General features: G+C 44.4%; 2 protein-coding genes across 2 annotated transcripts; one reads left to right on the top strand and one right to left on the bottom strand.

Moving 5' to 3' along the window:
• Positions 1–510: 510 nt before the first annotated feature.
• Positions 511–4,915, top strand: NPPA (natriuretic peptide A). The gene is made up of 2 exons (XM_083877032.1): positions 511–2,194; positions 3,680–4,915. Exons 1-2 carry the CDS (start codon positions 2,075–2,077, stop codon positions 3,974–3,976), a joined length of 417 nt encoding a protein of 138 aa, XP_083733158.1. The 5' UTR covers positions 511–2,074; the 3' UTR covers positions 3,977–4,915.
• Positions 4,916–9,952: 5,037 nt separating this feature from the next.
• On the bottom strand, positions 9,953–27,047 carry CLCN6 (chloride voltage-gated channel 6). The gene is made up of 23 exons (XM_083876682.1): positions 26,966–27,047; positions 26,204–26,263; positions 25,080–25,145; positions 24,350–24,415; positions 23,633–23,699; positions 23,139–23,245; positions 22,781–22,907; positions 22,139–22,206; positions 22,002–22,060; positions 21,242–21,374; positions 20,718–20,831; positions 20,278–20,444; positions 19,325–19,451; positions 18,842–18,968; positions 18,366–18,519; positions 18,121–18,280; positions 17,870–17,976; positions 17,095–17,281; positions 16,535–16,692; positions 15,564–15,720; positions 14,749–14,856; positions 14,224–14,349; positions 9,953–12,898 (listed from the first exon to the last, which is right to left on the bottom strand). The coding sequence occupies exons 1-23, from the start codon at positions 27,038–27,040 to the stop codon at positions 12,818–12,820; spliced, it is 2,601 nt and encodes an 866-aa protein (XP_083732808.1). The 5' UTR covers positions 27,041–27,047; the 3' UTR covers positions 9,953–12,817.
• Between the last annotated feature and the right edge of the window lie 105 nt (positions 27,048–27,152).

The raw sequence follows: 27,152 nt of genomic DNA, 5'->3' as shown, positions 1-27,152 counted from the left end.
GAGAACACAGAAAATAGAGAATATTTATTGTGTCAGGAGGTGTGAAAGGAAAGAAACAAGAAATACAACAATAACAGATTCTAATTATCCTAAATTGGACACTCAAAATTAATGAATAATTCTGGTTTATCTTCTCCCACTTTTGCAGTTTACAAAACAAAATAACACCTTGGCACAAACAAACAAACAAACAAACAAACACACACACCAAGAGCAGCAGGAACAGAATGTTTGTAACTAATTAATGAATTAGACAGACACTGCAGTATAGAGTGTTAATTAAAAAAAAAAAAAAGCTATCAGGATCTTAGTTGTTTTTTAAAAGCACAAAATAAGTGTTGGAGCACACACAGTAATAATAGTAATAATAATAATAATAATAATAATAATAATAATAATAACTAGTATTGCCTCCATGTTTGAAAAAATAAAAGCATTGAGGAAAAATAGAAAGCTCTTATAACAAAGGGCTTCATCAGAACATACACAGAGTTGGGCTGACTTGGGGCTATATTAGGAAAAAGTAGCATTGGAGTGTGACTTCACAACCTTGAGAATGTCCTTTCTGGTGTAATTTTGGTAGCTGATCATGTGAACTGTACGTGCACATGTTTGTACATAAACACCATGTTAAGACATTTAAGACAAGGGAAATACTTTATAATTCTATTATTACTTTGAAAGTGTACTCAGGAGATTATTTCAAGATCTATGTTCATATGAAGAGTCAACAAATTATTACTAGACTGGCATGCAACTTACTCATACATTTGTTTTTTCAATTTAAAATAACAAGAAATACCAGAAAAATGCAAAAAAAAGGGCCATTGCTTCATGATTTAGAAGTTTCTTGTATTTTTGTAAAAAGATTCATTTTTAATTATACTATATTCACAAAGACACCAATTGAAGAGCAATTTGAAGCATTTCTGTACTTTTGTAATTTCTTATTTAAGAATAGGCAATTTCTAGCTAATTTTAAGACATTCAGAACTTAAAGAAATAAACACTTTTTGTTTTTAATATATTAAATTAAAGATTGTGTTTTAACTCCTCTCAAAACACACATACACACAAATTCTTTCTTTGGGACAGACTCTGATTCCTTTCTGAATAAACCAAGAGCCATCTCTATTTAAGTTCTCATCGAAAAAGATTCTTTCTTGTACAACCGAAAGCAGATTATTGCTGAATCTGGCTGCCTGTTCTTTAAACTTTATTGATGCAGGGTCAAGCCTTACCATCAGTGAAATCCCATTATTTAAACGTTTGGCTGTTAATAAACATTAACATTTTCCAGCGGTGCCGAAGCCGGTTGTCGCAGAGGGCTGGAGGTTTTCCCTCTCCCCACAGTCAGTCTGCATCGAGGGGCAGATCGAGGTGCTGCTGTTGTTGGGAACACACAAATGCAAAGTCTCAGTCTGATATCACCTCAGCAGCAATGGGAAAAGAGAAGTGGCCCAAATCTGGGATTTTCAGCATGCTCTGTGGTATGCGGTGGCCGCACATATTCCATATATAGAAGGAAAACATGCACAATGCTTTAGGTGTCCTGAAAGTCGATTTATCTTCATTCTTGACTCTTCACCAAATACTCATCTGAAAGCCTGTTGTATCTTCTGTAAAAGGCAATTTCCTCATGGAAATCTTCTGACTGAGCAAAATTTAGAGCAGTTTGGTGATTGTTTCCCATCTCTGTAAATCTGACCATAGGGGTCTCTTGAAAGAGAATTGCTAAGAATTTCCAACTGGACTATGTAATCACAGCGCCTGGTATCAAGAGGAGGGAGAGTGACATGAAATCACTGACTTGTGACATACATTCCTCAGCAACAGCAGCTGCTGCCTAATGACAGCTAATAAAGGGAATCTTCCCTTGACAGAGCTGCATGCCTACAGTGGGACTGGAATGTGCCCAAGATAAACCTACTGATAACCTAGGAAGCAGGGATCATCCAAAGAGTATAAAAGACAAGCTTCAGAAGAGAGACAACAGGACGAGGAAGAGAGAGACTTGAAGGGACATCTCAGAAAGAACAGCTTGAACTTCCCTACTCCCAACGAAGTCAGCGCCATGGACACTAAAGGCTCATTTTTCTATGGCTTCCTCTTGCTGCTGCTCATCCAGCTCCAGTCCAGCAGAGCCAACCCCATCTACAGCCTCAGCCCTGCCAAAGAACTAGCCAGCATGGAGGTAAGGACTCTCATTTTGCAAGGTTTTTGGGGTGCTTAGCAGAGTGTAAGGTGGTTCTTTGCCTTCCTTTTGCATGACTGGACCACAATAACCACATCAGCCATCACATGCCAGGGGACAAAGCCTCAGCTCTTCAAAGGGGTTCAGAGAAGCTCTGTAGGGTAATATTCTTCTATGTTGGGTTCACCCCAGCTCCTGGGCAGTAGTGGGAACCAAAACTGTGATGTTGTAGGATGTCTGCTTTGGTGTTTCAGTTCTTTTTCTAAATCCTCCTGAGAACAAAGTTCCAGGGAAGGAAAAAATCATCATACTAGTACCATAAGAACAAATAGAAACCTTTGAGGTAGGGTCTTGTCTATCCTGCTGTCTGCATGTCTATCCCTGCTCTGCAGGACAGCCATATGGCTCTACCTTTGTGAATTTGAAGTTGTGTATGGATGAGAGATGAGGAGGCAAAGTGGAGCACTCAAAGACAAACTTTTAGAAATATTACTAGAGGAATAACAAAATCATTTAGTGTGGTTCATCCAGAAAAGCTTCCAGAGCTATAAAATTACCAGCTAAGAATATTAACAAATAATAGAGAAAATCCATTGGTACAGCACAGTACAAGCTTGAGACTGATGGGACCTGAAAGCTCAAACCTTTCCTTGGGCTGGCACCAGTGACCAGCTTCTCAAAGCTGTTCTCAGGCCCTAAGAACAAACTCCCTGAGCTGATATGGACAATTGAAGATAAGTTGAATCTGGACTGTTTCCTGTAGCCAGGAAGAGTGGCTTCCAAATGCACTCACTGTCAGGCAAGCCATAAGGCTCATCCCGCTCTATTCATATTCTAGAGATGGGCAATTACATTCCTCAAATTGGTTAGGCTGCCCTTGAGGAGGTTATCTGACCCCAGTTACACAAAGCTTTACCAATGACAAAGAGGGTACCCAGGAAGCAATCACAAAACAGGCATGAATTTACCATACAGGTATTTTCAGTTACTTTAAGGAGTAGCAATCCTGTAATTCCTGGGGCAGAGATGAGTGAAAACACCAAGAGCTTCTCCAAGTGATGTCCATTGAAATAGTCAAGGGTGACAAAGCACCTTCTGAGAACATGGAGGGGGCTGTGTGGCTGGAGGTTCTCTCAGACTGTGTACCACCAGTGGGCTGAGTGGTATCTCCCTGTGCAACCCACATCTTGCATTTTCTTCTTTGCTAAGATGTCTTCTAACCTTGCCAGTAAGATAGACATGGGGGCAAGCAGCTTCATTCCATTCACAAGGTGAAGCTGTATCTTCCCATAGATGGGATTACTGTGAACAAGGATATAATGCAGAGGACAGAACCCAACAACCACCAGTAAGGCTGGGATCCAACCTGTCAGTCTCCCTAGGCTGGGCTATGGGACCATCAATGAATGCAGAACAGAATTACTGCAAGAGTTAGCTAATGACCACAAAACAAGGAGTTTCATTAATTTTATCCTTCTCTTATAGGCTCTGCTGGAGAGACTGGAGGATAAGATTGCAATGATGGAAGCCCTGGAGACCAATCCTGACCTGCAAGAACCCAAAACCCAGGAGGAGATCCTGTCAGAGCTCGTCGATGACAGTGACAACCAGAAGGCTGAACCCAGGCTTGCACCCAACACCCCTCTGTCCTACAGGGACCCCTTCCTCAAGAGACTGAGGGGGCTGCAGATGCCCAGGATGATGAGAGATTCTGGCTGTTTTGGGAGGAGGATTGATCGGATCGGCTCCCTGAGCGGGATGGGCTGCAATGGTGAGTCCTGAGCCATTCCACTGAATAGCACAAACCATGTCTATGGGACAGGGAAAGAGCAGCTTCTTATTTAAGTCTTCAAGAGGACACATTTTGAGAATGGAATTAATTTGAGCCTAGTATTTAAGCTAGCATTGATTTTTCAAAAGCACTGCTGAAAATAGTGACAGGTACCAAGACCAAAACAGATTCTAGTAACATTTATTTCATGTTTGGTTTGCAGGTTCCCGGAGAAATTAGGATCAACCTCCCTATCCCCTGCTCTGAAGAATGCTTTACAGTACCCCTTCCTCCCAAGATGAAAGCCAGATGTTTTCTAAAGCTCCTCAACAGAAAGTTATTCCTATTTTTATTTATTTATTTATTTATTTATTTGATGTTTTTTTAAAAGAACATTTCTTACGCTAGCACTGACAGACCATCTTTAAATAAAACTAACACATTAGACATCTGTGCTGGATCTCTCTCCTGTCTGTTGCATTGTATTTTCTTGTATTTGCCTAAAGTCAAAAATCTTAAGTTTTCTTGATATTCTGGTACCCACAAGCCTGGATCTGACTTACATGAGACAGAGAAAGCATGAACTTGGTAAAAATGAAAATGAGTTTTTGGCTAGAGCTTTTCCTTTGCAGTAAGAAATACTAACAGGTTAGCAGGAAAAAAAAAAACCAACTTGATTAACATTGAAAGACCATAAGTCCTTCTATAGACAGGGTTCCAGTAATAAGAGAGTCGTTTTGCTAGTTTAGATTATTCAGTCATGGGAACTACCATAAATGCCTCATGTAAGCAAAAGTTACATGAAAAGAAAGAAATAAAATCATAACACTCCACAAGTTTCACGATAACCAGAGGGAGGCAAGGGAATTCATTGTATATGCTTTCTAGCAGTGGCCAAATAAAGGTTACGAGCATCAACAGAAAGATACATCCTTAACTGTGTCTTGTCTCACTCTGCACGTGGCTGAGATGCTGATTCCCAGAATTTATTGAAGAATCCTCAAAGGATTTGAATATTATCATGATATTCCTCATGAGAGGACAGGTGGGATCACTCAACTACCCAGCAGCTTGTACAAAACATTTATCACTTTCTGGGAATGGCGCCTTGCAAAGATGTTCTAACAAGGCTAATGGGAACACTGGAAGTCTGATTAAAGTTCATTTAAACTTAGTTGCTAGATTTCACTCCTAGGAGCTGAATTTGACCCAAAACATATTCTAGCACCCCACCAAAGAAGGTAATATTGCCAAAACCACATTCAGTCAGCCTCCTAAGGAACAAAGAGCTTGGATCCTGTCTTAGGTTGCGATGCAAGATGGAACCAGAACTATGTATTCTATCACCATCTGCTGAAACCAGGTGGAGCAGTGTTCTTTATCTCTTCCATGACTCATCCCTCATAATTCTGGGGTGGGAGGGCATTTTCCTCTGTTATTGGGTCAGCTGTTAAAACCAGGTGGGGCAGTTTTCTTTATATCTTCCACAACCCATCCTCCGTCCAGGGGGAAATCTTCTGTTAATGGGTCACTGAGTCTCACTGCATGAGTGATAAAATTATATCATCCCACTGGGAGATGCTCCACCCAGGGGGGGCAGCCAAGCATCCCTACCTAGACAAAAATCTGATATTTGGAACACCAAAGCAGCCTTTTCCCTGGATTTCCAGAGGAAGACCAGACCCATCTACACCACCACAGGACCTGTGCTAGTTGCATTAATTGACATTAGGTGAGGAGGGAAGAAGCCACCACGAAAATTATTTTTCTAGGAGAAGCTGCTAGCAGTTTCCTCCATGCCTGACAAACCAATCAATGGCTAGTTTGAATATTGACACCTGGTTAAACCAATTAAAGAGCTGAATACACCTCTGTGAGATTCACATTTTAAGATGAACAAAAGTGGACTACTACCAACACACTGACCAAAAGGGTGTCAGGTTGCATTCTGACTCTGTCAGTGGTTTCTTTTGTACTACTGTGTTTTTATTTTAATTTTCCTAGTAAAGAACTATTATTCCTATTCCCTATCTTCGCCTGAGAGTTCCTTAATTTAAAAAATGTAATAATACAGTGGGAGGGGGGTTTACATTTTCCATTTCAAGGGAGACTCCTGCTTAATTTAAAATTTATAATTCAGAGGGAGGGGGTTTACATTTTCCATTTCAGGGGAGGCTCTTGCCTTCCTTAGCAGGAACCTTTCTTTTCAAACCAAGACAGATCCCCATGTGAGCCCTGGCAATGGCATCAAGCCCAGCTCAACACAACTGTCCTGTGATTGACTGCACGTACTGCTAGGAACTGTGTTATTTTGAGCACCTCATGAGTCTCATTCCCAGAATCTCAGTGAATTCCCAGTCTCATTCCCATGTACCTGAGTGCCCTGAGAAGCTTGTTCAGGGCTTAAGAAGGCAGCACCAGGATAGACTCAGCTGGGACAATCCAATTCTGACTTTGCTTGTGCAAATGCATATGAGGACAGAAATTCTAGCAGGTGAGGATAAGGTATGGAAGGCAGGTGTTCCAGAACTGCTGACAACAGCTCTCAGGGACCACAGCTCCAGGGAAAGGGTAAATTCAAGTGCACACTCCTCCTGCACAGGGCCAGTCACAGCAATGGCTGCTGCAACACTCGAATAGGGCTCATGTCACACATCACATTTCTGACAAGCCACCCTCACAGTCACTCCCTGCACTGCTGACACGACCTCCAAGAAGGTCTGTGTGCTCCTCTCCACACTGGGCCTTGTGATTCTCTCCTAGGGAAGAAGGGCAGAAGTCCAATCTGAGGGAATGATTTTGTACACTCCAACAGGAAGCCACAGACAAATCCACTCCTTCCAGCAGCACCAGTTACAGATAAAATACTTTGTGGAATGGTGTCCACACAGGTTTCCCTGACAAGAAGAATAAATTTCCAGCAGCATCCATGGGACACCTCTGTAGTGAAAGCTACAGTAGCTTTGCATTTATTCAATTTCATAGATCAAGGGAGTGTGAAGTCACCCTTTGGGGAGCCCTTGTGGGGACAATAGGGCTTTGTCTTCTAAAAAGGCTTTCCAAATACACCCATTGGGAACATGCAGGTGGATCCCTCTACACCAGCTATGGGCAACAGCCTGACTTCTCCTGTGCTGCTGAAAGTAAAAACAATTTATGCACTCTAACAATAGCCCTTGCTAGAGCTGAATTTTACCCAGTCAAGCACAACTTCCACAGACACTGTAAATTGTCCCTCCCTGTCAGCCCCTCAAGGCACAAAACACTGATTAGTTCAGTGGAATGTGCTAAAAATGGCAAGAAGAGGCAATGCTGCCTGACCTAAAGCCAGGTGGGTCCAGTATTAGCAGCAAGCCAGTTCCTGGTGGAACAAGTCTGTAGTGGCTTGCAGACAGTATATTAATAGACCCTGAGGTCTGGGAGAACCTAACTGAAGGTAAGCAATCGAGGAAAAAAGCACCTCTGACTGGATTTTTACTGCTACTCCCATAGATAGACTGAGCTGTAAAGCACCCTCAGGGAAATCTCACAGCCAGGTCAGAATAGTGCTGCACTCAGCAGTAAGCACTGGGAAAAGCTGAATGGGAGAAACTCAACACTGACCAGCTCTACAGGCAAAGAACATCACCCCCAAGGATGAAAAAAAGCTGCCACTGTTGCTGTGAGAGCTGGATCAGAGAGAGCAGGGAACAATCCTGGGAACAGCCATCATGTAAATGAAGAAATATCCCAGTGGGACCAGGGAAGGACCAGGCTAACACTCTCCACACAGCTATAATGACATTTGCCACCTCCTGCCCTGCCAGGCTTCATTCTAACTTCCTAACAGTGTTTGGCAGTACCCATGATTGGCAGTCATAATTCAGCAGCTTGCTTTCCTTTAGACTCTGAAACACAGTAACTCCACCAGCGTGCTCCATCCACTCTGTAAGGCATGAGCCTTGTTTGGAATAGGGCTCTGCTTGACATGGGGTATATTTGCAAATTATATTTGATGATTTCTTTGCTCCTCAGACACTGCATTATCCTTATCCAGCTTCCCACTAAACAAAATGCTTCCACTGAAATCCAAGCTGGCAGGAAAGAATGCCAAGAGGAGCTGTCAGCACTGCTTGGTTTCTCTAAGAAATGATGTGTGAAGTACAGGGCACACACCCTCCACTGCTGCAGGGGGACGTGGAGCTGTGCCAGTTCACATCCCAGTCTGGCTGCAGCCAGCTTGCTTGATTTACTTCCCCTGAATCTTGGCCCCCAAAGGCCTTTGCTGATTGACATCAGCTTGATAAGTGTGTCCCACACTTTTATGTGGGAAGGAAGGAAGATTTGTAAGATTTTCCCCATCTATTACCATCTCCTGACTGCTCTCTTCAGAAAACCAGCACAATCCTGTACATAAAGAGCAGAGTGGGGAGAAGTTTATGAAAACAGATGGTGGGAAGGCAGCTGGAGTCAGGCCTGGTATGCTGGGAATTGGGAGGATAGAAAAGAAAGATAAAACTGGTGTGTTAATTTGGCCATCCCAGAGAGATGTTCTCTAGTATGGGCATCAAAGAGTTGCTAGGGGAGTCAACAAAGCTCTCAAGGTTGTCATGTCTTATCTGTTAGCCATGAGTTTTCAGCACAACATTGTTTTCTACTGAAACTGGTATATATGGGTTCCATATATACCAGTCTCTGCTCCAAAATGCTTAAAGGATCGGTAAGATGTGTGCTAAACCATACATAGCCCATACAGCAGTTGAAACAGCTTTGAAAAAGGGACATGCTACTCACTTTTAAACTGTGATCTCAACATCTAAACCTCACTGACTGTCTCCTCTCCCTTCCTAGACAGCAGGGATGTCACTGACATCTCATCCCAGCTCCCAGGAAGCCTTTTCAGACACTGCATTTGAACAGTGGATGCAGAGGAGACTGAGTGTATCCCACCCTGCTGAAAAGCCCTTCAGCACCCTGGACAAGAAGAGCAGCTCCACTCTGTCCTTACACCCCTGCAAAAGCCAAAGCTCTGGGCAGGCATGCCCTGTTCCTTCCAGTGCATGCTGGGGATACACATGTCTGTATGGGAATGCACACACACTGAAGAGGCAGCTTGTATCCTGCTGGCAAAGCAAAAATTAAAATAATAATAATAATCTCACTGAACAGTAATTTTTTTCTGCCAGAGCCCCAGTGTGCTGTTACAGGGACAGTGACACATGGTTGGATTCAACAAGTCTATAAACCTCTCCCATTCTCTCCTACGGGAATTTATGACACATTTATGACCAAAGGCAGCACAGAGCTGAAGAAAAGCTCCCCCAGTCCTTTCTCCTGATGACTCCTTCCTACCCCTGCTGGGGTATTCTCCCTATTCCTTGCTTAGTTAAGACTGCTGTGGCCCTTCTTTAGCTCCTCAAACCAGATTTTCTGCCATTCTCCCTAAGAGATGGTTGTACCTGTCTCAGGCTTTCCCTGGCATTACAAACCCACCAAGGGAGAGGCAGAGGGCAGGAGCCACACAAGCTGCTGGCTAACTCTGTGTTAGAGAGCTCACAACACAGTCCCCTGATGTACAGAAACATGGAAAGGCAGTGAGATTTGTGGGTCAGATATTTCTGCAATGCTCAGAGATTGTACTTATATTTTTAGCCAGTAAGCATGTGATGAAAGCTCAAAAATTGTCACAAATTCTTTTCTGTAAGGCAGACAGCAGGATAAAGCAGGAAAGATAGCCACAAACGAAATAAACATTAAAGATGAAATTAAGATCTTTCACACCCTGGAGAAGACAACTGTAAAACAAGAGGTGCCACACTGTAGTCTAAACCTCTTTCATGAACTTACTGGCAGGCAGGTGAGTTTTCGGGTAAGAAAAGCAGCACAATGTGCACAATTTAGCTCCTTATCAAACATGGCAATTCCCTCCTTTGAAACAGCTGTTGTGAAAATGTGGAGCTACAGTGGTCACAGCCTAAAGGATCACAGCCACTCCTCTCTGCCTGGCCTAAGAGCACCTTCTGTACAAAATGTTAGATCCAGACAGCCCACAAATAGCAACTACTCAGCTACCTCAAATCATGCTCTTGGATGTCACCATGTTCTACTTGTTTTATTATCATAAAGGGCAAAAATAAAACAATACTAGAAACATCAAAAGGCCTTGAAAGTGCTGAAGGAGACACAAACATTTTACTCTCAGACATGTTACAACTACATGAATACCTCCCAAGTGCTATAGTTCAAATAAAAATATATTCATACAAATATAAAAAAAAATACAATTTATATACACACACCATGGAATTAGCTTACATCATTTCATAACAAAAAAACAGTGCAAAAAAACCCAACAAAACAAACAAATGGAAAGGTAAGTTGCTACCATTGGAATGGTTCACAGTAATTAATAATTCAGAACTTTATAATTAATGCTGCACAGGAAACCACAAGGCAAGGGAGAAGGCCCCAGACTAAGCCCCTAACCTTGCCATCAGAACTAACCCAAGTTCTGGGTTATTTTTCCTTTAGTGTTGCTCTGTTAAATTGTTACAGGCACCTATGTTAGAGTAAGTTTCTTGGTAAATCACTAAGCAAATACAGCCAGGGTAGAAGCAGTAAGTGTGTTGTAAGAAAGGAATTAAGTAACTGAAGTGTGAGAACAAGACTGATTCAACACACGCCCCTTGGCAGCAGTCCTCATCAGAAGGGAAATGCTACATCTCCAAATGTCAGCTGAACTTGAAATTCCTTTTCTGCAGGCTACAGAACAGTAACTCTATGCTGAGATTTCCCTTTAAAGCAGCTGACAGGGTCACCCACCATCCTCATTGAAAACTTCTTTACTGAAAGAATGAAAGGGTGTGTTTTCCAGCTGAAACATTTGAATAAGACGCCCAGGCAGAGCAGACAGTGCTGCCAGCAGGCTGAAGGCAAGGTGCCTTCAGATGGGGAACCATCTGGTGCCCTTGTCATGGGGACACAAGACATTCTGCACAGGTGCTCTAACAGTACAGGATTCCCAATTCCACATGAGTGATTTGAAATCCCAAAAAACAGGATTTCTGTGATTCCTAACTACCCAGGAGCACAAATCCTTTGAATGAAAAGTAGCCTAACATAAGCATATTCCAAACCTAGAGTCCAGCTTCAGGGAGTGCAAATGGGTGCTGGAAGTTTCCTGGGATAGCTCCGTGTAAGACCAGAGCTCAGGGAACACAGGCATTTTAGACAACACCTGCAGAGACTGTCCAGACAGAACAGCCTTACTCTACCTAAAGGGAAAGAACTCACAAATCAAGAGTAGTAGGTGATGCCAATTCCTATGCTCTAAGGAAATACAGAAAATCAACAAAGTCTGCCTTTCTTCAGTCCCAGTTCCCACCTAGCCAGGTCCTTATGGCAGACAACAGGTTAACTGGAGGGCTCAGAGGCTGTGTAGAAGCTTTTCTGGAATACATTCCCCATGTAACTTGTCCCAGTATCTTGGCTGAGAGAATGCCCTGTGCTTTATCAAGCCAATCAGCTCTGCAGTCCCTGAGGCACAGCACTGGCTTCCCACTGAGGGTTATCTGCACACAGAACTCAGGAGGGCAGGTGCCTGCTGAACAATACAGGTGCTGGCCAGGATGGTACCTGCTAAAGCCCTGAACTGGCTGCAACTGGTTCCCAAGTGCTGATTTTACCCTTACAAGATTGTTGCAGTTGCAAACATTATCCCAAGCATTTTTAGAGCACAGACAGCCCCACTTATCACCTGCAGGAGATCCTGCCTTAGTCACCAGCACCAAGTATCCCTCCTTATGGCAGCCTGAAGTACAGCAGCTCCTCTCATGACACAGAGATAATTCAAGCCCAGAGACCATCAGTTCTATTTGTCTCCAGAAAGCAAAACCTCTCCATGCTCTCAGGATGTGGAGCTCCCTGGTCTCCAGCTGGAAAGGTGCCCCAGGCTCTCACTGTTTGAGCAGTGCAAGGACAAAGTGCCTACAAATGCCAAGAAATGCAGGAATGTCAAAGTGGAGTGCCACCAAGCATCTTAGAAAAGTCTCTTACAGGGAGATAATAGTAACAGCTAATAGGAAAGAGATCTTCCTTCTCTGAGATGCTTTGCAAACTATTAAATATTTATAAACCCGAACAGTAACTAAAATGTAACCATTTTGAACTCCCAATCTGAGTTGCTCTCAAAAGTCATCTGCTGTCAAAAACATCACAGCAGAAACATTTCCTCGTGAAAGAAGGAGAGAAATTAAGAACAAATGAAGCCAGAGTGAAAAGACATGGGCAAAGGGGAACACTTGCAAAGACAGGTGTATTTCCAAAATGCTGCATTTTTAAATACTGCTTTTGCAAGAAACCATCCTCCAGAGCAGCTATCTAATATCTGCAAACTTCAGTATCTCCTCTCAGTGGTGACACCAAGCCCCTTCTCACACAAATAAGGCAACAGTTGCAGGAACAAGGGAGGAAGAGGAAAAGGGAGTCATACAGGAGGAAAAGAAAGATGCTGCAGTTCTTTGCCCAGGACACAGTGGAGGGAAATGGTTCTTTTTTCCAACTCTTCAGAAAATCCCAAAACAAAATGGCAGAACACGCAGGGTCAGGACAACATCGGATGGAAGGAGATAACTGGGGGACAGGGGAAGGAAACACCTGGATCAAGAGTTGTCAAACCAAGTGCCTAAGGCCAATCAACAGCTCTGGGCTCAGGCAGCTCCTCTGGCTTGCAAGATGTTTTCCAGTTCTCCAGGCTTGATATGCACGTGAGAAGCCTAAAGGCAGGTCTTGGGCCTTGTGGTGTCCAAGCAGAACGCAAGCATGTGTGCAGGCTTGGAGGAGGGAGGAAGCCACACTGACAGAGGGCCAGGGCATCAAATGGTCTGATAGTGTTGTCTCAGTCTTGCCTGCAGGAATTCATGGGTCAGGTTGTGCCGAGTGATTATCCCAACAACCTTAACCAGGAAGGAAAGAGGAAGAAAACAGACAAGTCAGTATCAGAGATGTGTCACTAAGAGACATCTATAATAAAGTGGTTGTTCTTTTCAACACCCCAAAAAAGAGGAAACCTGAAAGCAGTTCTTAACCAATGTTGACTTAGAGTGGGTTCAAGTTGAAATTCACAGAAACACAGTCCCTCTCTCTCCCAACACTTACTCTCCAGGCAGGAATGCTGATTTAACTACACCCAAACAAACACTGTAACCATTGCTGTGGTGTCTGCCACCAGCAGGACCCCCTGCCTAGGAAGGGAAATCCTTTCCATGTCAGATGGCTAAGGATGTAAAATCCTTTGGAAAGTAAAAACTGCAGCTAGAAATAATAAAGATGTCTTTTAGGGCTTCATTCAAGACAATTCTGGTATTCCACATGGCATGACTTCAGATAGCTCCTATCAGATACATTCTAGGAAGCTCTAAAGGCCAAACCAGAGAAATGGTCAAGACTAGCTAAGAGGTGACTGCACACTGGCAGGTGACAAAAGGGACCCTCTCCCAGCCTACTGTGGAAGCAGTCAAACACATTTCAGCTGATGAAACACCTCACTGATTTTACACATAGAAAGAGTTCACAACTAGGCTGTTCTCTATATTGCAAGAGCATCTTGTACTAAAATGGAACAAGCCATACATATCTTGTTTGCAAGTCACAGGCCCTGCAGAGTAACTGTGGGGAACTCCAAGGCACAAAAAGCAGTGCTGCCTCACACAGACCAGGTCAGGCTTAAGGGACACAGTTTCTCATTGTGGTTATAGGAGGTTGCTGACATCTACTGACTGTTCCTGAGCATTGTAGACAGCAAAGAGACAAGGACAGTGAGTCAAGCACAAACCATTTTAACACTCCTTTGATTTGCTGCTCCTGTGAGTAGGAACAGAATACAACTCCCTTCCTACAGAAAAAACTTCTTGCCCCAACATATAGGAAATTTGCTCTTGGCCTTGAATAAAGCTGTGAAAGGAAAGGCAAATCAGTGGCCTCTGATGAGCTCAAGGCCTCTCAACAGAAAAATGGGGCAGCTTCTACAGGCTGCACACCTGAGACAGGAGAGATGCACGTCCTGCTCTTTGCAGGTAAAGGGGAAGCAGGCTAGGAGACAAAACATGGCAACAAAGTCACACTAATCAAGCCTTCAGGGCCCTAAAAAAAAAAATCACATTCTGATCTCTTTAAAGCAATTCCGTTTGATGTTAAAAGAGACCTTAATTGTCTCAAAGATGAAAAATGTTGCACAAACACTGTGGCTTCCTTGCTCAGCTAAGACAAGACAAGGACTCACCTCTCCAACTGCATTCACAACTGGTAAATGCCTGAGTCCCATTGTCCTGAACAGGTTGAAGACTTGTGACACATGAGTATTTGGAGAGACAGTAAAGGGTGATGGGTTCATGTATGGGGTGACATCCTAAGAAAGAAAAACAATCATGTTATTTACAAGAGGCATTTTCACTGTCTCTGGAAGTCACTAACAAGCAACTCCTACAAGTCCTCCATGCACTGGTGCCTGGACGGAGTGTTTGACTGTGGTTATCTTCTATTTCTGCACAAATATGACATTATTTTGGTTTGGTTTGTTGAGAAGTTAAACTGGACAGGCAACGCCCTATTCTAGAGGTAAAGAACCAATGGACAGTTACCTCATCAGGGGATTTCCACATTCAGAGAAGGTGAGTGCTTGAGGAGCACAGGATATTGGTCACTGCACCAAAGAGTGTATTAAACATGCTCTCAATGTTTTTCAAAGGCTTTGAACAGTTGTAAATATGTATCAGGAGACACTGTCACACTGCAGTGCATGTCTTACCACTATCATCCGAGGGTTCAGCAACGTGAGGTCCAGATCATGGATGTCTGGATAGCGAGGATAATCCTCGGACATCTCTGCGTGGGACAGACGGGGCTGACTTGCACTCTGCAATTAAAACAAACCCCACTGAACCCCTGTGTCACCATTCCAGACAACACAGAGGCTGCAAGCAGCACAGCAAACCATGCCTCCTCATTGCTCCCCAAATCTCCTCCTACACCCACACATTCACCTTCAGCAGAGGTGTTGTTAACCAAACCTATGCAGGCCTTTAGCTGACAGAGAATGGACCTGCTCTCAAACCTCTGACAAATCTACACTCGACACTGGAGGGCAGCAGCAAACCAGCCTTGTGGGAGCTGGGCCTCAGATACTCTCACTGATCTCAGTGACACAGCTGACATTGCTCTGCTAAGATCTCAATACACAGCAGTAAAACACACAGTATATACTGCTAGGTGCTCTATTTGCATTTAATATCTGCCCTCTGTTCTCCAGTTCTGCATATCTTTATGTCATATATTCATATCATATATTTGTATCTTTATGCAACAAACAGGTGTGTTGGATTACTTCTGAAACCTTTTAAACCATGCCTGTCCTTTTCCTGGGGATATTTTCAACTTCCTTTATTCTAAGAGCTGCAAGGGAGAATTCACATTACCTGTCTGCAACTTTTAAAGCATACACATGCATTCCTTCAAGTGTAAAAATAGATATATTCTTTTTGGCAGCCCACAAATACTGCTCCCAGCCTGTTCAGCTGAGAGGGCAGGGATGTCTCTGCTGCAGTTCCTGAAAAGAAAACTCACCGACTGGCTCTCGGAGTAGCAAACCCCCCGGTCAAGGAGGGTGACCAGCTGTGAGCGCAGGATCAAGCCATGGAAGGTCAAGGGTCTGAAACGTTCCTCCATGGTCCACTCCTCACTGGGAGACTGGTCAGGGTACAGGCTGGGGTAAGGAGTGTACCTGTGATGGATTTAACACCATGTGTTACAAGCTTCATATACCTCGACTCAAAAAAGAGCAGCTGTTTCAGCTCTTTGAAACCTTCTCCTGAACATTTCAGGGATTCTTGCTAAGGACAAGCAAGTCTTCAAAAAAAAAAAAAAAAAAAAAAAAAAAAAAAGAAAAGGAGAGAGGGGTCAAAAGCCATTAAGTGGTCAAAGCAAGAGAACAGGACAGTGTCCTAACTCAATTTTAAATCACCTGATATTAAAGCAATTTTCAGTGCCAAATTACTCAGATTCTAATAAAAGCTGAAGCATCTGGCACAATGTCAGGGTCAGGATGCCATTCATGAAAGCTGCAATCACTGACTTAGAAAATTATTTACTAGGCTGGACTTCTGCTTGGAAGTAACAGCAATGCAAGCCTGGTGACTCAGCCCAGTTATCAGAAAGGTGGGATCAGTATCATGGCACCAGGTCATGAGCTGGGATAAGTGAGCCCTCCAGAGCTCTCACATTTTTGCAGACAAGAGGACATTAATTCCTACAGAGATCTTCCCAGGTACTCTACCCTCTCCAGGAAATATGTCTGTATAGGTGTTTGAAGGAAATGTAAGAAGTTGGTCATAATCAACCCACTTGCCTGGGACTTGGTCACAGTGTGAGCCACAGTACTGGTTCCTCAGCCCTGACAAACCACTTCTTTAACACGGATACCAGCACTGTCCCACTGACATATGGAATGACAGAGACTGTACAAAACATTCTTTACAACACACCTCAACATATGGAAAAACCCTGTTTCCATACATTTGTGCCTACCAGGGCCTCACCTTCTCTCTAGCATCTGCTGCAGCATATCCTCCTTCTCAGGAGGCTCCTCTGTTGCTATGTGCTCGTCACACATGTTACGCAGCTCACTCGATGGGTAGGATTTCATGGACTGGCTACGCTTGCGCTGCTCTCCAGCTCGGGTGAGGATGCTGGATTTCTGGACACAACAAACAACTTTCAGATCCTCACTAAGCAAGTCAACAGTTATTCAACAGTGACTATGTGCTACTAGATCATAGCTTTGTGCCACCATGTAATGTGTTCATCAGCCACTGCTGCTGTAGGACTTGAAATAGCCGATAGGACTGTGCAATTCAGTAACAAATCCAAACGTTTCCATGTCTGTGTTGAACAGATTACTCTGTCCTCTCAACTTTGCCACTACCATTTCATTCCCAGAGAATGGAATGAAATGGGAGTTCTTAAAAATTCTGTATTGCAATAGGTGCTTCTCTCTGAACTGAACTCTACCCAAAAGCCTAAACAACTAAAGCAAGGCCATTCTGTATTCAAAACAAAGCTCTCCACTCTTCAACCTATCAAACAAACAACTCTTTACCTTGAATTTGATGTTGTTACTGATGAGCTGATTTCCCTTCATGAACTCCCTCTCGTTACCGCGGTTCTCGGTGACCACGGGGAAGGCGTGATGGACCGTGGTGCGCAGGATGCTCACCAGGGACTGGATCCGCGTGTGCGGGTACACGTACGTCAGGTTGGGCTCCATGATGTCACTGGCTCGTAGCCTGAAGGAACAGAAATCCAAGATTGCTGCATGCATCACGTCAGTGACAGAAGGCTGGTGGTGAACAAGCACGAAAATAAAGCAGTCCCTAAACGAGGTCCTGAAGGAGTCTGCTGCAGTTACGTTCTGCTAGGTCCTTTTAGCTGTGTGCTCACCTTCACTGTGGTATCAGCAGTGATGGCACACCTGATTTTTAATTTTTTTTATAACAAAACATTGTATCAGTGATGCACTAGAGGAAAGGTGGAACATTCTGATTTATTATAAAGTTTCTAAACACTACTGGGAAGACACATGTGGGAAAAAGATTACATTCCACAAGAAGCAAAGTCTAATGGAACATTTTCACAAAGTTCTTGCTGAACCTCCCTAATCCACCCTGTAGATTTTTATCCATCCACCCCCTCAGAAAGGGCTTCAGCATCTCTTTCCTGCAGCAGGCCTGGTGCACAACTCCTTTCACAGCTGCTCCTTAGAGCGACCAGGTTTGTTGGAGATGAAGCATCATCTCCTTGCATTAAAGCATTTCTGAGCAAGAATCCCCACCACAAACTCTAACCCACAGCCTGGCCAAGAGGAGCAGCCTTACTTATCCATTTCCACTTCGGTTTCCCACTCCAGAAGAGGCACTCCTCGCAAGTTCACATGGATGTCATAGATGCCTTTGTTGAAAAAGTCTCCTGTCCACTTGGCTACCTGCATAGCAAACACAAAGTCTACTGAGTTGTTGTTCCAAGTGCAAGACTTCTTGGCTTATGACAGCCTGGAAGTAACAAAGATTGAGGGCCAGCCCATGTTCAGGCAGTCTGCAGAAAGCCAGAGCTGGGGCCCTGCACTCACCATGAGGGTGATCATTATGGGGAGCCCATAGGAGATCTCGTTGGTGGACTCGATGAGGATGACAGTCAGGCTGATCGTCATGCGCACCACTCCTCCCAGGAATGCTGCTGCCCCAATCAGTGCAAAGGTTCCTGAGTAGATGTGATCCAGGCCAATGTAACTAGAGCAAAGCACAGATACCTCAGATTAGAAAAACCTGCCTGAGAGCTCCTGCAGCACATCCCTCACACGCACACTTGATGCACCTTTTGAGGAGGTTGGCGACCAGGCGTCCGAAGGCAGCCCCACAAAGCAGTGATGGTACAAACAGACCACTGGGCACAGAGATCCCATATGTCCAGCAGGAGAGTAAGAAATAGAGAAGGAAGAACAGGGATAGGGTGACTGGGCTGAAAGTACCTGCAACACAAGAAGAATCATGACTAAAGGGGCACAGGTCTGTCCAAGACAGAGTCTTGCACATTCTACCCCTGAGCTCACAGCAGGCTCATCTCACAACAGCTACTGAGTCTCCCAGTCCAAACACACATGCAGACAATGAGTAAGTGAAAAGAGAGGAAAAGCAGGCCTTTCTTCCCACCAAGGAGACTCCTACTAATTGTACTAGCAGTCCTCCAGAGCCATGAAGGCCTGAAGATGCTCCTAGCCTTGTGGTGCTGCTCCAGCTAAGATGAAGCTCTGAAGTTTAAGCATGGGATGAGACAATCTCCTAACTACTCACCGTCCTGGTGGAAGAGCTGCAGGATAGCTGACTCCTGAGGGTTGAAGAAGAGTGTGGCCATGTCATTGTACGTTTCATTTGGGCAAAAAAAAGTTTTGATGCTTGCATTTACATCCTCTGATACATCCTAATGCAGGACACAAAAGACACAAAGGGTTAAAATTCACTGTCTCCTATATTAGCTTTTAGGCAGAATGGGAATAATACTTCTGTTAGCTATGCTTTGGGAAGTTCAGACCAAACATCAATAGCAGAGATGGGACCTACAACATCAATGGGCTCCTTAACGCTGAGCCTGAGTTTCTTTATACAAAAGCACAATGTATTATTTCATTATTACCCAAAGCTCCTGCAATCCTCCACATGCTCTCACTGCAGTTCTGTTATACACTGCATGTTGTCAAAAGCTCATTACATGCCTGTGCTTCTCTGCAGGGTGAACAATATGACAGGGAATATAATCTTCACATAAGAATCCCTCACCTGCAGGCTCAGGGTGTCATTGCCACCGTGCCTGCTGGGAGACATCTGCCGGCATTCCCCCAGGACCATGGAGGCCACGAAGACCATGACAGTGGTGGTCAGTGACACAAGCAAGCTCTCCAAGACTCTGAAAGACACAACATAAACCCCACACTGAAGCCACGCTCAGCACTGTAACCTAGTTCCAGCTCTGCAAGAAGCAGCAGTCACCATAGCTTAGCATCAGAACAAGGGACACTGCAAATCAAGTTGAATTATGACTTGGTTCCCAGGGATTGCCTTAGCTCCCCTTTTTAACTGCTTGCCCCAAAAAGAAGCTATTTCTGCCCAGAGAACACACAGCAGGCACATATGAAAAGCCCCAGGGTCCAGTAATGAGGCTGTTCACATGGAAACAATGTTCTGTACATCTTCACAGGGTAAAAGGGTAGATAGGACTGGGCAGGGTGATGCACAGTCTCTCAATCTCTTTTCTAACTGCTGAAATTCTTTTTCTTTTTAAACTTGGGTTTGTGTTTAGGAGCTAGAGCAAACAAACAGCCACTTTCAGAATAACACAGAAGTTCCCCCCCTAAATAGCACAGATATTGTGGATTTAATTAACCAACATGATTTTAAAAGGTGAGATCAGCTATTCCTTCCACATCAGTTTGGATAAGAACACAAAAAAATCCTGCATGGAGGTTTGTGCAGCCTTTATAATAAAGAGCTCCCTCCACTGCCCTTATAAGAGAGAATGCAATTCTCTTTGTACCACCAAAGTCATCAAAAAATTACAGAAACTGTAACATTTGGTTTCTGGTGGTCACTTTTAAGTTCTATGGAGGCTTCATTTTGTGATTTTTAAAATAACCAGTCTGAGATTTCCTCCAATCCTACTCACAAGGTCTTCTAGATTGATGCTTTTGCTTTGGGAGTGAGATCCCTGTACAGACTCGATAGAGCACACATACCTGACCAGCTTTGGCTTGGGGTGCACATTGCGCATGCGGTACTTGGCAAGTCTCTTGTTGAGGCAGTTAAAGGTGGCTCCAAGGAGGCCTCCTACAATCCCCATCAGAATGAAGAAGCCCAAGTCCACAGCTGTCCAGAGGTGGCATTTCTTATCAGACTCAGAGCACTGTGCAGAAGAAGTGTCAAAAAAAAAAAAAAAAAGAGCATTACAGTAATTTCTGTAATTTCCTACCAAAACTTTTGTCTCCACAGCCAGAGATTTTGAGTACCTAAGACCAAAGGGGAACAATTCTGTCTGAGGGTATCAATGTATTGCAGCTAACTATCAAGTGCCTTCCACTGAAACACAACCATTAAGTCAAAAGAAAACTCCAAACTAAAAGACAGAAGCAGGGACTAAGAAGAGAATGGAAAGTGGGGAAATAACAATAAATCTTACCTTAAACTCCCCGAAGTTCAGCAGCCCAGGCAGCTGGAAAGACCCCCAGCTTCCAAACTGAATCCCAGAGCGGAAGAAATTTAGGGTGAATGTGGCAGCCATGGAACAGAAAAGCTGCGGAAGTAGGACAAAAAAAAAAAAAAAAAAAAAAAAAAAAGGGAAAGCAAAGGTTCCCAAAGTTAAGATTGGCACAGTCAGTTCTTCCTTCCTTGAGACTTGTGCCTGGGGAAAGGAACTGACTGTGGAAGGGATCGAACTGCAGAGAGCCCAGGCACAAAAGCCCTCCCTCCCAGGTACACTAAATCTGCTGCCTAGAGCTGCCCACAGTTCCAGATAATATAAGGCTCATCTCTGCCCTTGATCTGTAGTAGTTCTGGAATACTGATAGAGCAGACAACCTCTCTCCTGCCAAAGGAGCTCAGGAAGCAAGAGGATAATCTGAACACTCTCATGGACAAGTCCTACCAAGGGGAGCCCTCTTCTCAAGGAAGAGATACACACAAAGAGTCAGAATCATCACTCACCACTTTCCATGTAAGTCCCTGATTCCAGAAGGAGGAACCTTCTTCCAAACTAAAAAGAGTGCCTCCAATTGGGGCTCCAAAGGCAGCTGCAACCCCTGCAGCTGCTCCAGCAGATACAAAATCCCTTTTATCCCTGAATGAAGAGAAAAACAACCTCAGTTTAGCAAATTAGAGCTCTGGAGATGCTTAGGTTCTGCAAAGTAAGAGATTGTCCCCATTTATGGATATACCCCAGGGATTCAGGAGTTGGGAGCAAAGCTGGCCATGGCAGACACCACCATTTATTTATTAAGCTGCAGCATTGTGCTCTTTCTGTAGAGCACAAACACAGACCAGAATTCTGGCAACTACACAACCACCTGTGAAGAACCATCCCAAACCATGGATTCCTGAAAGCCTCACTTGAAAGAATTATAGAGATGACAGGGCAAGAATTTGCTCACATTCAGGAGAACTAGCCTTCTCTGTAGTATATCCTAATCATAAGGGGTGAGTAAATGAGCTTTCAACCATCCACGTTAAAGGTTTGAAATGGGTAGAGATCTACTGAGCAGCACAAGAGAACATCTATGAACATGAAGACCAGAGCAGCTTGGAAAAGTGACATTGTAGTGTCGTCTTGCTGCAGAATTGAACTGCAGGACTCTAGAATGAAACTAATAAAAACAGCTGAGTGGTTCACCCCAGCCCACCATCCTTCTCCCAAGGAAGTCTGCTCATTCATCCTCCTCTCCCCTCCTCCACATCCTGAGTACAGTACCTGTCACTGCGGAAATGAGGAAAATTAAATTGGATCTTCCTCAAAGAGATGCTCTGGAACTACAAACAAAGTAAAGATTTAGAAACACAGTAGATGGAAACTTGCCCTTACAAAGGAGTGGTGTGACCAGCACTAACCTGTGGCAAGCCTGCACCCACGACAGCACCACTGTGAATCATTGGACCCTCCTTCCCGACAAAAAGACCTGCAAAAACAGGGCCCATGAGGGAACACACTTTCCCCACTGCCACTCTTCCTCACTGACAAAGCCAAAAGAGATCAGGTCACCATTCCCACACCATGGCACAGCTCTCTATGCTGAGCCTGCAGCTCCTCACAGGGAGGTGCTGACCTCCTGCTCCCTCGACAACCCCAAATCTGTGAAGACTTGCACATTCTGCACACCAAGTGGGTGGAATCATTGAAAAACAACTGTTACAAGGACTCTGAACTCTCCAGGTTATTCTGCCCTGCTGCCTTCAGGTTGCTCCTGACAATGTGTCCTGGAACATTCTCAGGTCTCTCTCTTGGATTCTGCCCCAAAGAGTCACATCTGACTAGCCCACTCAGAAAATCACCTGTTTCCCTGATAGTCCTGATCCTTCTGTTTATTGTCTACTCTATAAATGCACTCAGGGCTCACGACTCTGCTCCAAATCACCAAAATTATTTCACTGGAAAGGCAGGGCCTTCTGTGCCCTATGTAAGCAGAGAAAGCATTTTTTCCCCCTTCAGTGACTCCTTCCCTCAACAAGATCAACACACAGAGCCCTCCTTACCTCCTGCCACACTGAAGAGCACTCCTGTAGCTTTGCACACCACTGTCCTCAGACGCACAACCCCGGGAACCTTCACTCCATTGAGGTAGCACTTAATTTCAGGAATTCCTGACCCAGCTGCTACAGGCTGTGGGAAAGAAACACTGACACTATGGTGCACTGATTTCATACCTGATCAACAACATCTTATCAGAGAGCATGGGAACAAGAGATGCTGCTTAGCTAAATCAAATAGCACTGTGAAGCTAGTTTGATGTTTTGGGGCAGACAGTGCTTCTAGCAAGGGTATTTCATATCAAGGACCCGTGTCAGAGAGAAGGAAGGTTGTGTAAGGAGCAGCAATAGACTGGAGTCTTACTTGGATCAGGACCATAAGACTGGCAAGAAAAACAAAGGTCAGGTTGAACCCCAGCAGCTCCAATAAGGACAGTGCAAGGCAGCCTTTCTCGGTGCATTCCTCCACCGCTGCAGGGATGGTCAAGGAAAATAGCATTCTCCACACCAACACACAATCGCTTGGTAATATCTGGGCATCCCACTGGCATCAAGAGCCTTCCTAATCCAGCCAGAGCAACTAACACAACATGTCAGGAAGCCAGGCTTCCTTTTCAGAACTCAGCACTGAATTATGAGGAAGGGAAACAACTCATTCCTTCAGTCTCTGCTGATTTATCCGATACTGGACACACTTCTTGGTTTCAAGGGCTGAATTACATAAGCAAGTTGAAAACTTGCTTAATCATGAACAAAATGCCCAGTGGCAGAATTGTGAGAGTCAGCTGTTTTGAGAAAAACATAGGAACAGAAAAGAAAAGGTCACTTGAGTCCAGCAAGGCCCAAGGTAAAAGATACAGCTTTGTACCACCTGAAACTTGAGCTGGGTAAAGAGTCGCACGAAGAAATCCACAAAGAGACCCACCTGGGAAAAAGAAAACAGAACTGCCATCAGGAATTTCTACATACAAATAATGAAGACCACTCTCTAGTTAGTTCTACCAGAAATATGTACACAGGGGAGAACAGAAGATGAAGACAAAAGAAGCATCATTCAGAGTAAAGCAGCTTTGGAAACTCAGATTTCTTCCCTCTCTCTCACTGGGACAGATCCATCCTAGAATTATTCCTGACGAGATGCACTTCTGCATCTGATTACTACCCATTAAAGTATTAATCTGGCAGCATTTTTAACATCCTCAACATGCTTAAGGTTACAGAAGAAAACTGGTATTTAATGGAGGCATAAAGTCAGCTGGGCTAATTTTCACAGTTCAGCCGTAAACTGTCATCCTTTTTTATTAAGTTGTTTGCTTTGCACAAGTTTTCCTGTATGCAAAATTAAAGGATTTGCCAGACTACTTTACAAAGAAAACCCACTAAGTTCTGAAAAAAAAAAAAAAAGCTTCCTAAAACATAGTCTATAACATACTCTAATTCCCAAAAGACAACTCTAGCTACTAAGCTCTCATCACCATGAAAGAGAATCTTCTTTACTCCTTAGCCACTGACTTCTAAATTATTCCTGCTTAGTGTCCTGAATTTTCTTCATTCCACAAACAGCATGATCCTTACCAGTCCTGTACAGACTCCAATAGCAAAAACCAGCACCCACTTCACTGCTTCATATCTCTGGGCTTTCTGTTTGGAAAGAGGATTTAAAAAAAAAAAATAAGTAAAATAAGAGCAACAGAGAAACAGGGATTTTCTGGTTTAGTTACCCTAGGACTGTGGGTTTAGGCTCCACAGCTCAACAGCCAGAGGGATAAATCAACAGAAGATTCTGACAACAGCAAATTGAAAATAGGAAACTGAAAGACTCAACATCTTGTTCACTTTAAACCTGAGGATCACAAGAGATGCTGGGAGCTATAATCTCCAGGGGGAGGTGTTTTTTTTTTTTTTTTTTTTTTTTTTTTTTTTTTTTTTTTTTTTTTTTTTGTTTTGTTGTTGTTGTTGTTGTTGTTGTTGTTGTTTTGGTTTTGGTTTTTGTTTTGGTTTTTTTTGTGTGTGTGTGTGTGTGTAATAAAGAAACCAGGAGAACAGATAGAATTTCTGTCATAAAGAAGAAAAAAACCATAAATATGCTCCACTTCCTGCAGTGGAGCATATTTAGAATCACAGAATGATCTGGCTTGGAAGGGACCATAAAGCTCATTTCATTCCACGCCCCCCCGCCATGGACAGAACACCTTCACTTTCCAGGATAGTCGAGACCACATCCAAAAAGGTTTAGAACACTCCCAATCCACAATTCCTCTGGGCAATTTTCACAATTTTAGCTTACAAAAGAACAAGGTCCTACCTTGTTGTCCATACTCTCCAAGATTTCCAAGTATGGGTCATTGATACAGCGATCATAATCCAAGCTCTGAAATGGCAAAAGCTCAATTTAGGAGAATCAGCTGCAACAGGCTGTGAAAAAAATTATGTTTAGGAGACCTTGTCTCAGACTACTTCAGAAGTCATTACTATCCCCCCTCAATAGATTTTGCAAACAATAGTAGGAGAAAATACTCCTGGAAACAATTTAAGTATTTAGAGCATTCAGACCCTGAAAATCACAAAGTGAAAGAACAGAACACAACTTCACTGCTCATACTGAAAGAGACAGTGAAACAAACAGAAGCACAACTGATTTATACATCTTTATGTCAGAGAAGTCACACTGAGTTTTAGTCACAAAGAGTTTTAGACTTCTTTAAGTGTCTCCACTTTGACAGTGCAGGGGATAACACTGGATCTTTATGTTCACCCTCTCACTGCAACAGGAACACTAGCTAGGAACTCCTCTCCACATGAACAGTATCAATCCTTCAGTTTATCACAGCAGGGAGTTAACAGCAATAGATTCCCAGTCACACTCACAAAACTCCACTAGTTCTATCCACATCTCCACCTATTCAAGCCAAGCAGTAACAGGCTGGGCTGGTGACACCCACACTGACAGAAACTACTCTAAATACTTCAGGGCCACCATATAATGATGCAAAAAGCAAAAAACTCCTGTAAGCAGCAGAATCTGACACATGGGAACATCTGCTGTGAGCCAGCAGGAGAACACAGATAACAGAAAGGCAACTGTGACCAAGTAGCTACAGATGCTTTCTGCAGTCACCAGAAAACAAGGCCACCAGAGCCTGTCAATCTCACATTGAAGAAGTGGGAAAACGCACCAGACTCTGAAAATGAACTTCCTCAACAAGAGTCTGACTTGAGAGCAGACACTCAACCTACTCACAGAGCCTTATCCCAGACACACACAAAGATGAGGAACAGTTCTTTGCAAGAACAGCAGCTCTTGGAATTTCTGCTGATGCCAACACAACCTAACACTGAGTATCTGCCCCATTACAAACTCAAACAGATCAAAACCTGTCTACAGTTCTCATCACATTAGTATCAGGTTGCTATTAGTTAATTCCCCACCTCATAGTCTTTGCGTGGAAGGATCTCATCCTCCTCTTCATGAGTTTCTCCTAGGATTGTCTGCAAAACAAACGCAGGAAAGGAAAATCGTGAAGGGAACGAATGCATCTACAGCTGTTCATGAACACTGGTAGCAAAGCCAAAATTACATGAGTCCTATACCATTGTTGCTTATAAACTGAGAGTGTGGATTGCCAGACCATCACTTTGTGATAACGGTAAAGGGTCTTACCTTACAGCTTGTCCCTCAGCCAGAACACACATCACTTCTATACAGGAGCTTCCCACAGTAAAGTCCTAACCCACATCCCATTTCCTTCACAGCAACAGGTTACAGGACAACGATTTTGAGGAGTGCACTCTGCAGTGCTGTAGTCAGAGAGAGCCCCTGCCAGCACCGCTCTCCCTTACAGCTGCAGGGGCAATGGCTTCACGGGCTGGGAAACGAAGCCCAGACAAAGAACGCGGGGTAGGGACAGGCGGGGCTCCCGACGGGCGGGGAAGCACCAGGCCCGGGCGGGAACGGGCCGTGGGGCCGGGACAGGCATCGCATGAGAGACTGGGCTAGGAGCAGCACCTGAGGTGCCCACACGGGCCCTGAGGCGCCGGGCCCATCACACAGCACTGCTCACCGCCCGCCCTCAGCGCTGCCCACAGCCGGGTGGGGCCGGGCCGAGACCCGGGGTGGAGGGTCTCCGGCAGCACACAGGAGTCCCGGGGGGATCAGGGGGCGGCTGGGGGAGCGCGGGGCGGCGGCCGTACCAGCTCCTCGGGGGTGCGGCTCTCCCGCTCGCCGCAGCAGCAGCAGCAGCACAGCCCGGCCCCGCACCGCGCCATCTTCCGCCGCCGGCCCCGCCCCGCCCCGCCCCACGCACGTCACTCCGCGCGCCGGCCCCGCCCCCGCAGCATGGCCACGCCCCCGCAGCATGGCCGCGGCCCCATCGGGCTC

Source organism: Zosterops lateralis (genome assembly GCF_965231275.1).
Source record: "Zosterops lateralis genome assembly, chromosome: 22".
Lineage (NCBI taxonomy): Eukaryota > Metazoa > Chordata > Aves > Passeriformes > Zosteropidae > Zosterops > Zosterops lateralis.
Note: the sequence above shows the minus strand (reverse complement) of the source record. Positions and strands in the feature narration are given on the sequence as shown.

Bases quoted from the DNA above. Each gene is read 5' to 3' on its own strand.
- CLCN6 (XM_083876682.1), bottom strand. From the start codon at position 27,040: ATGGCGCGGTGCGGGGCCGGGCTGTGCTGCTGCTGCTGCTGCGGCGAG. The intron at 18,520-18,841 runs GTGAGTAGTTAG...CTTGTGTTGCAG, and splicing joins GCAGCTCTTCCACCAGGACG to GTACTTTCAGCCCAGTCACC. The intron at 14,857-15,563 runs GTGAGTTTTCTT...TTTTAATTGCAG, and splicing joins GCTACTCCGAGAGCCAGTCG to AGTGCAAGTCAGCCCCGTCT.
- NPPA (XM_083877032.1), top strand. From the start codon at position 2,075: ATGGACACTAAAGGCTCATTTTTCTATGGCTTCCTCTTGCTGCTGCTC. The intron at 2,195-3,679 runs GTAAGGACTCTC...CTTCTCTTATAG, and splicing joins AAGAACTAGCCAGCATGGAG to GCTCTGCTGGAGAGACTGGA.